Source organism: Thermobia domestica, chromosome 15 (genome assembly GCF_964235325.1).
Source record: "Thermobia domestica chromosome 15, izTheDome1.hap1.1, whole genome shotgun sequence".
Taxonomy (NCBI): Eukaryota; Metazoa; Arthropoda; class Insecta; order Zygentoma; family Lepismatidae; genus Thermobia; species Thermobia domestica.
Genome location: NC_137468.1, coordinates 34,555,484 through 34,570,502, shown reverse-complemented (window position 1 = coordinate 34,570,502; position 15,019 = coordinate 34,555,484). Strand labels below are relative to the sequence as shown.

Here is a 15,019-nt window from a genome sequence, read left to right as displayed (position 1 = left end):
CTTTATTATGCTTATAAGATAACCAAATTTGAATATATAAAGTGGTCAAAATCACACATATGGTACCAACCATAGGTGAAAAATTCCATTATGCTTTTAGTGCTTTTTATGCTTTACGGTTGTCCTAATAATTACTTTCATGCGAAATGTATTCTTCTTATAAGATATAGGCCTAGAGGGCTAAGTGACTACTACGTGAGCCTTTGGTGCACGTGGTCCCGGCTTCGGTTCTCGATAAGAAAGCATTACCACTTGAACACATTACGGTAATTCGGGTTCCACCTTAAACTGTATGTTCATACCACATATAGCCACGGTGCGGAAAAGGGAGTTGAAACAACAACAAACATACTCAACAAACCTAACACTAAAAATAATTGCAAACAAGTAGCAAGACTTACTTCCTGTAGGGCCAAACAATTTTGTAAAATTTTGTTAATAGTTTCTTCTTGCACTCACTGTCAACTAATAAAACAACCGTTCTGCATCCTGGCTTCAGAAGTCGAACCATACCATTGTACGTTTCACCTCGAAGCTCATGAAGACGAAGCTGTTGTGTTGGAGGAGTGGTAGGTTTGTTCGCAGTGCTATTAACTTCCGTGCCATTTCGACATTTGTCACGAATACTCTCCTCCTCCAGTTTTCTGTGAAAAAAAAAAAAAGTTTACTTATTAAATGGTCATAAGAAACAACTATATCATTACGTTTACATTAAAAGTATTTTAATAAAGGAGTAATAAATACAGAACACGTTATTAAATTCAATCTTACCTATCTGCTAGCAGACATTTATTTTTTCAATATTTCGTTCAGTATTCGAAAGTCTTATTTGCGAAGTAAGAACAAGGTTTAAAGACAGGGGATAAGTGGGACTGATTTTCAGTTTATTCTAAAACACACAATTGTTAAAAGCCTTGCGCTCAAAGTATCTGCATATAGGGAGAAAGCTGTTTGGTATTTAATATTGCCAAACATGTGCACAAATAGTAAAACTGAAGTTCTAATCAGCTATTCCACTGAATGCGACTGTATCGAAGCACTGGTTTTTCAAATCTACTCCATTCATCTTGACAAATTTTTCAAAAACCATCAAGTGTGTGCGGCTGTAGACGGCCCAACGCTCGTTTCAACAACAAAAATCCACGGAGGATGCACCCGATTTTACATGAATGTCTGTAGAAGGCATTGCATGATTTCCCGTTTCACGTGCCACCTGCTCCATGTACGTCACTTTACTGTACGACTGCACGCCTTGTCCTAATGAATGATAACGCGAGACTGTCACTATCATATAAAGACAGAATATCATGGCGGCACAGTGGCTCCAAAATTTTCGTCTGATAATAAGCTGCATTGATCTTACCCTTTCTATCCACTGTGCGTACTTTAAGTTTTCCATTGTAGAAATAACCACAAACAACCATAAAGTCGCATGTAAAACCTCCGCACATTCTCGTACCTAGTCAGAATAATCTTTGGAATCATGGAGAAGACAGATGTCCTAGAATAATCTTTGGAATCATGGAGAAGACAGATGTCCTATCATATTTCCCATACACCAAACGTCTTGTTCAGAATCACTACAAACTTCCACCTATCCCCTACAAGATGGCATTCGTCAGTTCGTCTTCCTCTCCATGATATGTGAGAGATGGAGCATATGAATCTGGATTTTATGCTTCTTTACCAGACATACTTTCCGCAATTATGCGATTTATGGTCAAAAAGGATTGTTATATTGTCTTTGCTATTATTCTTTGAAATGTCGCAAGGAATGCACTCTTTGCACCATATTGGGGGTACCAGGTACGGCCGGTATCCGATATCTACAATACCAAAAATGGAGGATGTAGCAGCAGCAGGGGGTGCCTGTTTTGTTGCGATACAACATAGCGTTGATCCCTTCGTCACACGGAATCTTTTGTCATACACTGTTTTCTTATTTGGCTATAACTATAACCAAAGTCGAAAAGGGCATAAATGTAGCCCTCCCAAAAGATCCTGAGTGTTTTAGTCATTTGCCCATTTACAGCCGTCTTCCCTGCAAGTGATGAGCAAACTATGGTCTCCGGATCAGCCGTGGAGCCCCTGGAAGTTCTATCCGACCGCAACGTAATTTCTAATATGACGAATGAATGTATTGGTTGATACTGCTATTTCTAATAAGTTGCATTGACCGATCTAAAGCATTTTCTTTCTCCTTTGCCTTCCTCCTCAAAAGTTTGCCCATCACTATTCTAGTTCGGAAGTAGAATGTTTTCTGTGGACCTGAAAGAGACGTATGATAAATATGAATGAATTATATATTGAAAGCTGGCAAAACGAAGGCAGTGAAAGAGAAGCCATTAGAAAATCCAAATATCAACACTAATCCTTTCCATTCCGAACAAATTGAAATCTTTGTTTTCCTAACATATTTAATCCCACCACCCCTATCATGGTTGATTGCGATGTCTACCGATATGGATCATTGCACGGCATCGCAGTTTCCACTGCAGCAGACTTAGCTGCAAATGCACAGGGGGAATAGTGTATCACTTCTGCTTACACTCTTTCCAAAAGGCCATTTACTGTCCGAACCCGAACTCATGAAAGGCGCCATTTGAGAAGTTTAAATACACAGTAATGTTTGGGACTAACATCTAGGCTCGAACGGAACAGCAAGGATACTAGTTGCAGCTGCCATGCGTTGGCAGAAGTCCATAGATGTTTTAACCGAGTGAATTGAGCCTTTGTCCTGGTGCAATTCCACACGATCAGTATCGTCGCCATAGAATCCTAGTATTTAGTCTGTGTAAACTCGGAATAAGACATGTCGTTATTAATAGGCTCATTGATCTTGACAGTTTTTCCTCCTTCTTCGACCTTACAAATCTTGAGCTTCCCTCTGTAGCTTGATTGGGAAGTATGAACTCATCTCGTCATAATGAACTCTCACGGACCCTCTTCAATACAAGCCTTATGTTCACTGACGCCCTCTTTGGGTGCGATTTTGTCAATGATATGGGTTGGAAGAGACTGCTGTGCATAACGTTTAATTAAATCCCTAAGAGTAACCAGTCCTACCACAAAGCCATTGTTCCGACACTGTTCTACTATGTGGGAAACGCTAACACATTGGAAACAGCCACGATGTATCGTTTCCCAAAACAAAGTTTTTTGCGTCATTCTGTACATTATAACACCCTCACCCTGCTATACTTAGCTGAGAGACTGATACACGAGTATGTAATTCTGTTACTCAATTTTACTATGGATGATGACACGGTAAGCCATACATTTAGCCTGAACCAAAAACCTTTCGCACCAGAGCGAGGCAGGTATTTCCATTGTTTTGGTCACTTTTAAATCAATCTATTTGCCTTTTTGTTTCCTTACATGGCCGGGTTTCATCATACTGATCCAAATATATTACTGCGAAACTGATTAGGCTAATAGAAAACAAGTATCAGTGATCAGAGATTCCAGTCAATTAATCTACATGTTTACATGATAGTACTTACACCAAGTACGACATGATGTATCCTCCAGCAATAATAGAAAGGACTGTAACAATAACAGACAATGCTGGCAAAAGCTGATCTTTCGTTACATTATCTTTTAGGAATTCAGCCGTAAGAAGCAATTTGCTCACTATCCGAGACACAATTCCCTGGGCATGCTCATCAATCAGTTCCTAGAACAGAAAATAAAATCAGTAAAATACTACGGTAATTTTGTTCTGAAATACTACGAAGGTAAAGTTAGAATGGAAAGAATATTTAGAGCAGTTTGGAAAATAATACAGTAAAATCTAGATTATTTGAAATACCATGTGGCCCAAAGCCAGTTAACATTAGTGGCTACTCTTTTGCTTGTTTCGTAGCTATTTGACTAAAGCAGTAGGGTTCATAATTCAATTGACACTATCAGTAATGAGAAGAGAAGAGAAGTTGTTTTTTTGCCAGCCCTGCTGTTGTTAGTGGTAGTAAGTTAATGTTACCTGAGAATCAATAAACAGAAATCTATTTACAGAAAAGTGTGTTTTTGTACTGCAAATATGGTGGAAATATGGTCAAAATTAATGTGACGTTGTTGAATTGTTTGTTGATCGTTTTTTCCAAACACCGCACCGTCACCTCGCACACGTCAGAAACTAAATGTAAGATTTGAACAGAGATGGTCGATGCGGGAATTTCCTCATGTGAGTAGGCATAAATAATGAAATTCGTTAGATATAAACTTAGCATCTAAGAAAAATGAAAGCCATTGTAAGTATCTTTAATACGCATAAATTGTGTAGTTAAGTACTATTATTTTTTTTATTTTATTTATTTATTTTTTATTAAAACATGTTATTTCAATCACTCTTGGTTTGTATTTCGCTTCTACATTTAAAATGCAGCTATAGCAACTGATTTATGAGACATTCTGTAAAATGAAAATGAAATGAAAATAAATCTAAGTTTTACGTCCCACGAATATGCCAGTTAGGCTAAAGGAGACGGTGATGATGAGAAAATGAATGAAATGGTGGAATGAAGTGGGAGGAAACAGGAGAACCCCGAGAAAATCCACGCACACGGTGTTTGTCCTCCACAAAGTTCATTTGGCGCGGGCTGGAATCGAACCAGGGATCCCATGCATCAAAGGTGAACGCTCTAAAACCACCGAGCCACCGCTGCCCTTCATCCTGTGAAATGAATCAAGATATCTCAGATGACGTAACATTTACACTTGTATAGAAACGGACAGTAGCGACGATTTTAGACTAAAAGATGCATAGGCATGAAAATTACCGCTTATTTAGGTTCTTAGGCTACTATTATTATTATTATTATTATTATTATTAAATTTCACTTACATAATTTTTTTAGTAATTAAGGAATTATTAATCTAACAAGAAAAACACTAACACTGTAGATAGTGTACAACTGAAAATTGAGGAGCTTTGGTTGAGTGATCATATGCCAAATGAAAAAAATATCCATTTTGCAGGTGTAAATACCTACTACTAAAAATACTATGCTAAGCACACATATGACACTGAGCACAGTTTATTCTTTTTTTACATCAATTACTCCCACAGCTATTATTAGAATTACTGCTGAACTGGAAACATTTTTTTTTTTTCATTTAACATAAAGCGTCTTACTAGTGTGGGGTTCAAACGGCTGGTATGATAAGAAAATTTTCACAATTTTAGATTGAAAACCACCTGTTTTGAACAATTTCCCTCTCATTTCCATTTCTTCGTATCTATATACTCATAACGGGGTTTGTCTATAGCCCCAGCCGTTTGATACACCCTGTATAATACAAACTCTATTAAAATGAACACACTACTTACTTTCACAACAGCTTCATAACTGAGAGCCTCCGATGCATGTAAAAGCCTCTGAATAGTTGTTTCCAAGTGATTCTTTGTCTCATTCCAGTTCTGACTTGTTACATCCCATCCGTCTGGCAGCCACTCATATTTGATATGACTACTATCACGACGCCAGATGATCACCACATGCAATACTGGTTCCGCAGGACTTCCTTTACCTACAGAAAATACGAATTAAATTAAAGGTATGAGCCACTGTATTCACAACTGTACATCGAATTCCGCTCTAGTATAATCACAATTAGAAGTCTCAATGAATTCAATTCTTTCTAGATTAAAAATAAGCCCACTTTTTACATTTCTAGCCACAACGATTGATGACATGAAATGAAATCTTTCAGTTTTACGTCCCACGTTTATGCCGCTTAGGCTAAAGGATTGATGAGAAATGATTGAAATGGTGGAATGAAGAAGGTGAGAGGAAACGGGAGAACCCCGAGAAAACCCACGAGCACGGTGTTTGTCCACTACAAAGTTCACTTGGAGGGGGCTGGGATCGAACCCGGGACCCCAAGCACCAGAGGTGAACGCTCTACCACTGAGCCACCGAGCCCCCCTGATGACATATGATGTGATAGAAGTTTGCAGTTGATACAAGTTAAGAGTTCCTGCTAAAATTTCAGTAATTATTAAAAGGTTTCGTACTATAATTAAGTTACAACTGAGTATATATATTTGAACTGCAGGATTTGTAACTTTGCATTCATTACACTCTCAATCTAACTCTGGAAACATACCATTGGTAAGCGTGCTGACGAATTCCGTCTGACGCTCCTCAAACACGTAAGTAAAGCGAACTCTATCGACGCTGTACGGCGCATCTTGAGCGAATTGACGTAGAGCCTGCCTAGGTTCGTCATGGAAAGGAGTGTTTTGGGAGATAAGAACCACACATAGGCGTTTTCTTGGGCGCGCTGACTCTGGTGGGCACAACGCATCAAACATTCCCTTCAAAAAGAAAGAAGAAAAACACAATAAAGATCTTACATAATTGTAAATCTTTACTCTTTTATGGAAAGTCATAATTTTACGGCAAAGAGTATTAAACATGATATACTAAATGTTCTCTGTAAAATCAACAAGTAGCAGTATTCATGTGTACAATGTGAAAGAATTTGGATTGTATGCGTGATATTTTCTCAATTAATACTGAAACTAAAGAAAAATTAAATTGGAGAGGCAATATATACTTGCGACGCTTAATTGGTAGCAGAAAACAGCTTCTCAATCTACACCGTGAGCATAAAGTCCTGCCCTGATTATAAAAATTTACTACGGAATAACCGCTGGACAGAATAATGTAAATTCTGGTCCGTTACATAGGTTAGTATTACAAGTTTTTTTAAAGACCAACAGATGGCACTAGTGCTACCCAAGAGTGACGTAGTACGTTACTTGGTGCGCGCGGGTTAATTGACGAAATGGCATCGAAGCAGGAGAAAGCGCAGTGCGTGCTGTGGTATCACGAAAGCAAAAAATGAAAAAATGAAATCTTTAGTTTTACGTCCCACGATTGTGCCGGTTAGGCTAAAGGAGACGGTGATGATGAGAGATGAGTGAAATGGTGGAATGAAGAAAGTGGGAGGAAAAGGGAGAACCCCCAGAACACCCACGAGCACGATGTTTGTCCACCACAAAGTCCACACGGCGCGAGCTGGGATCGAACCAGGGACCGAAGCGCCGAAGGTGAACGCTCTACCACTGAGCCACCGGACCCCCTATCACGAAAGCAAATCACCCATCAGTAACATAAGTAACATAAGTGGTCTTTAAAAAAAAAAAAAAAAAAAAACTTGTAATACTAACCTATGTAACTGACCAGTATTTACATTACTATGTCAAACGGTTCTTCTGTAATATTTTTTTTGTAATCAGGGCAAGACTTTATGCTCACCCTTTATTTCCAGTTTTCCTCTATAACGAACAACGTTAAAACCGGAAGTGGTTGGCTTATGCCACTTCCAACTTAAATAGATGGTTAAGAGAGAAGATGGTTTACCTATTTTTACTTTAAAAAAAAAATCTAGCTATCCTTTTACAGTGTTTGCTCTATAGTGAACAACGTTAACACAGAAAATTATTAATTTCCATCACTTTCGGTTTGGTATTGTTTTAAATGTACATGCCCCAACTGAAGATAAGGATGACGATATAAAAGACAGTTTTTACGAAGAAGTGGAACGGATATTTGACCAACTCCCGCGATACCATATAAAAATTCTATTAGGGGATTTCAATGCGAAGGTAGGACGAGAGGATATTTTCAAACCAATTATAGGGAACGAAAGTCTGCATAAAGAAAGTAATGACAACGGTGTTAGACTCGTGAACTTTGCAACATCCAAAGACCTAATCGTGAAGAGTACGAAATTCCCACATCGCGACGTTCATAAATACACTTGGACATCACCAGACGGAAAAACACACAACCAAATTGATCACGTTTTAGTAGATTAAAAAAAAAAAAAAAGAAAAAAAATTGATAGAAGTCAGTGGAGAGCTTTTGTGAACGCGGCATTGAACCTCCGGGTTCCATAAGCCATAGAGTTAGTTAGTTCGGTTTGGATATCACCTTCATCAATGATTCGTACATACAGGGCAAAACTGGTGGTGATCTATTAAGCAATTCTTAAAATTATTTTTGTTTCTCGACAGACGAAATCTGAAGAAAAGTTAAAGAATACATCAAAGAAACAAACAAACAAACAAACAAAAATCATCAATAGTGTTTGTTGTAGAAAGCAATGTGCTCAAAGGGGTTGAAGATTGAAAATTTGTATTCGTTCAATTAACTGTTTAAAGTACTGCGAGATACTTTCAAAGGCACTCTTACACACAGCTAGAGACCATTTCAGTGGTGTCAACTTGGGAGCATAAATTTTTCCAAAACGATAATGCTGAGTGTCACCGCTTTAAGACTGTTACACGTATGTGTAACTTCTAGGTATTCAAAGATTGTGGCGGCCTGTCAATTCACCGGATCTAAACCCAATCGAATATTTGTGAGTCATTTTGTAGTCTAAACTAAAAAAAAAAAAAAAAAAGTTGCACAAATAAAATAGAACTAATGAAAAATGTCATGTGTTGTTTCATAAAACAGAGAAACACACATGTCTGAAGGTTGTTGTATCAATGTAGAAAAGAATCTAGCAACTGCAAAAACACTAAAAATCGGCACACAAAGTACTGAAATGCATGTCACGTAAAATTTTGAAAACACGTGGTAAAATAAACTGTAAAATACATTATGCACAAACATGTTTCAATATAGTCTCTTAATCCACTTGGAAAATCTATTTTTCAACAAAATCCAGGTGAGAATATCCCTTTTAGGCCAGACTGTTCCTATACGAGCAACTAAAATATATAACAAGTTTGTTCACAAAACATATGATGGTTATTAGAATCTAAAAACCATTGTGTAAACATATGTAAAAAACTTACTTGAGACGAAAGTCTAGGAAGGACAAGGTATTTGTTATTGTCAATAATGTCCTGCATGGTTTTCACTGGAATATCTGACATGCTGAGACTTGCCACAGGTCGATTTGTGTTTTCATTAAATAGCAGCAATGTATTTGTATTCAAAGGCACTCCATACTTCTTGCGTATACTTTCAGTGCCCTGCGAGTCAAGCTGAACAAATCTGAAAGAACGAAAAAAAAAAATAACATAAAATAACAAGTAAATATATTAAAGATGACTGATTAAAACTAAATAGTCTCCATTTTAAATAACACCATTTTCAGACAATACGATTATGTATATGGAACAATACTGGAAAATAGACACAATTGATCGTTTAACTGATGGGGACTTTTAACATCGACCAACCGCTGCTTATATATATATATATATATATATATATATATATATATATAGCTCATTCCTCAAGCTCCATCAAACCAGACTTCATCTGGTAATTAATTTGTAAAGGCAATCGACCAAACTACTTACATCTGTAAATTACCTCCACAAATTAATTGCCAAAAGTATCTGGTGAATGGGACACGAGGAATTAGCTACAAAGAACAGAAAAATAACTGTATTATTGTAGTAAAGCATCTGCTAGGCAAGTGAAACAGAAGTTCGATTAACCGCTAATTCAGAGATCAGACTTTTGCTATTTCAAGCCTTAATTTATTTTACAATAACTGTTACATCTGAGAGTGTTTACTTTCCTTAGTCACTAACCAACAGATATTTAACAAAAAGCATCTTGAAAAGGTTCAACATGATTTAAATAAATAGAATCAAAGTTTACGATAAAATGAATCACCAATACACTTTGTAATTTTATGAAAGGTAAATGAATACATCTCAGAAAGTAACTGACTTAAAAAAAAAAATCTGCAAATCTGTACTATTGGAAGAAGTTAACGAATTGAATTCTTCGAAAATAGCAAGTAGTGAATTTATCACTGTGAAGACTTCAAAATGGATTTATCATATGGTAGTTTCCTTAAGTTTTTAACATAATAATGTCAATTAGTTTCAATAAATGCCATGATACTATGTATATTATTCTTCTAACTATTTCTGACAATGGCCTGCAGTCTTGATACTACAGGTAATCCGAGTGCCTTTATATCGGGGTATTATTAATTAACGTATAGAAGTGAATATACGTCTAATAGAACCATGGTTACTTATCAATTAACTCAAAAGGTATTTCCGACCATAAATTTGTATCTTAATTATTAGTACTGCTCTTCAAGCGGTTGACATTATAATGCTTCTGGGGCCGCGGTGGCTCGGTGGTAGAGCGTTCACCTCTGGTGCTTGGGGTCCCGGGTTCGATCCCAGCCCCCACCAAGTGAACTTTGCGGTGGACAAACTCCGTGTGCGTGGGTTTTCTCGGAGTTCTCCCGTTTCCTCCCACTTTCTTCATTCCACCATTTCATTCATTTCTCATAATCACCGTCTCCTTTAGCCTAGCCGGCATAATCGTGGGACGTAAAACTCAAAGATTTCATTTCATTTTTTCATTTTCATTATAATGCTTAGTTCTTATATCTCTGGTATTCCTAATCCTAATTCTCGAACTCAGTTCTGTCTCCAGGGCAGCGATTAGCCTTTCTTAAGAAAAGGAAGAAAAAAAACCGCAAAGAGCCATCCAAGCCTATGATTGAATACTGAATGACTTGTTCGTCAATTTAAAACTGCAACTGAGGCTTATACACCACAACCGTCCTCTTTGTGCAGATGTGTTTATATACCAGCCATTCTCAACAAAATCGGTTGTGTTTATATACCACACCCGTCTATAAAGGGTTAATTTCCAGTTTTTCATACACCTTTTAGTACAACAGAAGAAGGCAAATCACTACTATCTAAGACATGTCAATATGTCCCTAATTACACACGAAAAATATTTCAAAAATAAGAGGATATTATTAAATATACTAACCCGAAAGCAACTCTATCTCTGTAATAATAAGCCATTAATAAATATCTCAGTCGTATTTGCTCGTGTTTTTCGAATATCAATACACGAACTCGATTATCAGTCCACCCATTGAGGAATGCTTCAATATTGTCTTCTTTTACAGGCTGAACAAGCTTGTACGGAAACTTACTTCTCACGAACTCTGAAAGAAAGAGAAGAAAAACGATTATTGTATGAGAGACTATGTCTAAATACAAATTTACACAAATAGATTGCACATTACAGTACTGTATTCTTGGACTATTCTAACAATAGTACGATTTAACATACAAAATAGTTGGGAGATGTTCAATCAATAAATACAAATGAGAACCATAAACAAATACAAATAATCTAAGATTAGTCATTTATACAAAGCGTTAAATGACTTTATAGCCATAACTATAGTAAAGTAATTTTAATTTTCAAATTATTGTACTTTCACATTTATGGACTTAGTTCTCAGTTTCTCCTTTTATGAACAGGTAGTTTTTGGTCACCGAACATTGTATGCATAATAAAGTCACAGGTGAAACACGTCAGTCGTGTGGGAAATCATACACGGGGTGAATTGTGTCTTATTCCAGAAACTTGGACGAAAGAGACTTTTGAATCGACCAAGAAGAAAATAGAATATTATGATACAGGATCTTAGGAGTTGTCTGTCTGTCTAAATGTTTTGCTTGAAGGCAAGTTCCAGGACACGTACCTTAACGTAGCTAGGTGGAGTTACTAAGCCAGTTAGATAGGAGGTAGAGTGGACAATTCTTTTACCTTGTGGCTCTAAAAGATATATATATATATATATCAAACTGGTAATTACGAGTTGGAGTAGAGGAGCAGGTCGAAAATTAGGATTTGGGATACCACGTATACAAGAAGTGTGTAATTATGGATTAGGATTAGAAATTAATTCCTGAAAATGAAATGAAATTTTTGAGTTTTATGTCCCACGGTTATGCCGGTTAGGCTAAAGGAGACGGTGATGATGAGTAATGAATGAAATGGTGGAATGAAGGAAGTGGGAGGAAACGGGAGAACCCCGAGAAAACCCACGCACACGGTGTTTGTCCACCACAAAGTTCACTTGGCGGGAGCAGGGTTTGAACCCGAGACCCCTAGCACCAGAGGTGAACGCTCTACCACTGAGCCACCGCGGCCCTAATTAATTTCTGGGTTTTCGGCATCTATGGCCATGTTAGCCTGTCACGTATGATGGAAAACGTCCCTCGGCGATCAAAAAGGAAGCGGTCTGGGATCTCTATGTCAGGTACCATCCCGCCATTTGCCTGGTGTAAATGAGGGAAACCCAAGAAAACCTCATTGAGGATGGCTGGCCTGAAAAAGCTGTTACATTTTTTCGATCGAGTGCTCCCACCGGGAATCGAACCCGGGACTGCTCGCATCAAAGACAAAAGCGTTAACGACTATGTATAATCATGGTAGTCGCTTGTATATGTCAAATACTATTCCTATGATATACACTTTTCTGACTTCATACAACGTCAAAGAGCCAGAATCTTGACGCATTCTATCAAATTATTTACCAATTTCAGAGGTACATATTTTTGCAAAGAGAAGCAGCAAAATAATAAACTCAGACTGAACTGGCTCGACACATTGCAAGGCCGAAACAATTTGTTTCTGTGGAATGAATATTTTCCCTTAATAATAATAAAACTAGCTAGTTGCCATACAGTTCTCTTTTCTCAATGTAATTTTAAAGAAAGCTCAAAGTACTACGAAGTGTCTTGCTCGAAGAAAGGAATTTCTTGTAATCGCGTCTTTCATCAAATCCATCTTTAAATATTTTTTCAAAAGTTGTAGCTAGTTAACTATCTTTAGTGCCTTCGAAAACGATAAAAATGGCCATGCTTCAATACAACCTTTAAAGCCCTCTTGCATAAATGAGTTTTCCAAAGCAATGAGTATCCCTACCCCTTTGATTTTCAGTGTCACAGTGATTTTCAGTGTTATGGGTAATCAATCCAAAGAAACATCAGAGTGACTGCAATATCATAATACATGGTTCATAAACAGTGACTTACCACAGACTTTTGAGATACTGAACAAGCTCTCCTTGTAGTGCATGGCTTTCCCTTCCATCAACATGACAAGGAACGGCAACCCTTGCACCCCTACTTTTCGAGCCAGCAGTTGTTCATGCTCAGAGTGGACAGTCGCTATACCCATTCCAATAGGCTCCAGTTCTTCAATTACTCGCTTCCAAATAGGTTCCACTTGCAAACACGTGAAACACCAATCCGAGTAGAATAAAATTAAGTACGGAGTTTTGAAGCTTTTGGGCACTAAAGTGTTTTCATAAGCCCTAGAAAAATAGAAAGCAAAATAAATGTAACAAGATGTTACATAAACACACACATATATTTATCACTATATTAAAGAAAAAAAAGACACCAAGCAAATATGTGTAAAACACTCTCGGATATCCCATGATATTTTCGTTCAAAACCAGCGATTCCGTCAGAACCTTTCTCCATTAGGACAGTATCGAACTCAAAAAAATCTTTTACCGTCTTGTACGCGGGGTTGACATCATTGACAATTAGCTTCCATCTTGCTCGGTACCAAACATCATTCTCTATGAACTTATTTTCTTCTAACTCCGTAGTCACACAATTTATCCATCTCCCGTTTAGTATTCCTCTTCCTCTTTTGCCTTCTACTTCCATCTGCACAATCTCTTGCCGACATAATCATCATTTCTTTTCTTTTGTACTTTCTTCGACATCTCAGTCACTTTAATGTTGCCTCGTATTCTTTCACACTTTATCTTATCTAACCTGGTAACACCACATATGCAACAAAGCATTTTCATTTCGGTCACTGCTAGCTGCTTCACCTACGCCTTCATTTACCAAATTTCCGCTCCGTATAGCATTACGGGTCTTACTACGGTTTTGTAGCCTCTCCCTTTCACATTGATACTTATCCATTTATCACAAAATACCTGAGATCATCTTCCAGTTCATCTATCCCACCTTAATTCTGTGTTCTATTTTCGCATTCAAACTCTCATTCTTATTTCCAGTGAAACCAAGGTATTTAAATGCATTTACTTTCTTAAAATCATATCCTTCCACCTGTACGGTTTTCTCTCCGGAGTTCATATATTCTGTTTTCTTTTAATTCTGATTTTTAATCTTCTCCACTCTTACACGGCCTTAATTATCTTCCCCTATTGAGGTATATGCACAAGGAGAGCATCACATATACATAGCGCTCCTACAGCAGGATGCTTCAAAGCTTTTCTTTTTAAAATTTAATACATGTGACGTGCATGATGTAATCTTTCGCCTGAAACAAACAAACAAACAAACAAACAAACAAAAAAAAACTTACCTACGAAAATCAGCGAAATGTTATTTCAAGTGCAAGTTTTTTGATAATTCCACTTTACTATCTTTTTCTTCACTAAACAATTAAAGAAACCAAATAAAATATTCAACTCAACATCCCTAGTAAGCCTTGAAGGCAAAATGAAGACGAACATAAAGTGAAGATGAATGATTGTGTAAAAATTTATGGATGCAGGTCGCAATGAAACAATCTCAAGACATTCCAAGGATATGATGATGCCTACAACAAATTTATATAGCCTGAAATCGAACCAAGGAACCCTTGCACCATAAGTGAATGTTGTACGCTCTAAGGGCGATATTTTTCATACACGGTACGTACGACCTGATGTAAGAAACTGAAACTGTTTCCAGAAGAAAAAAAGAAAACATAACGTAAATTACTTCAATTCTGTAATTATTTTCAGACCTAAATTAACGCATGATTACAAATATTAACTTGACTCATCTTTATATACCTGTTTTGATGTCTTAATGATTAAACGTCCAGGTATTTGTCCTTTTGGTAGGACAATGGTGTAGTCCTGCTAGTGGACTGAAACGTCCTGCCAGTAGGACAGAAGTAGTGTTATATGGTGTGATCATAATGGTTCGTTATTACTATATTTTGTTACATTACTCTTAGTTTTAAGAATGTATTTATTAGTTACAACAATGTAATAATACAAACAGTAAAGTTAATAAGAAACATTGAGTAAAAATAAACCACACTATACTTACATGTTCCACAAATATTTAAATGAAATGAAATGAAATCTTTGAGTTTTACGTCCCACAGTTATGCCGGTTAGGCTAAAGGAGACGGTGAAGATGAGAAATGAATGAAATGGTGGAATGAAG

At 37.0% G+C, this 15,019-nt stretch overlaps 1 protein-coding gene across 1 annotated transcript in view; it reads right to left on the bottom strand.

Moving 5' to 3' along the window:
* l(3)80Fg (dnaJ homolog subfamily C member 16 l(3)80Fg) overlaps positions 1-15,019 on the bottom strand; it is a 67,440-nt gene that overhangs the window by 41,325 nt on the left and 11,096 nt on the right. Inside the window, exons 4-10 of the mRNA XM_081739567.1 lie at positions 12,848-13,128; positions 10,782-10,962; positions 8,816-9,017; positions 6,109-6,319; positions 5,330-5,529; positions 3,504-3,676; positions 402-644 (exon numbers count right to left, since the gene is read on the bottom strand). Of these exons, the coding sequence (XP_081595693.1) occupies positions 402-644; positions 3,504-3,676; positions 5,330-5,529; positions 6,109-6,319; positions 8,816-9,017; positions 10,782-10,962; positions 12,848-13,128 (1,491 nt within the window). The remainder of the gene's footprint in view (positions 1-401; positions 645-3,503; positions 3,677-5,329; positions 5,530-6,108; positions 6,320-8,815; positions 9,018-10,781; positions 10,963-12,847; positions 13,129-15,019) is intronic.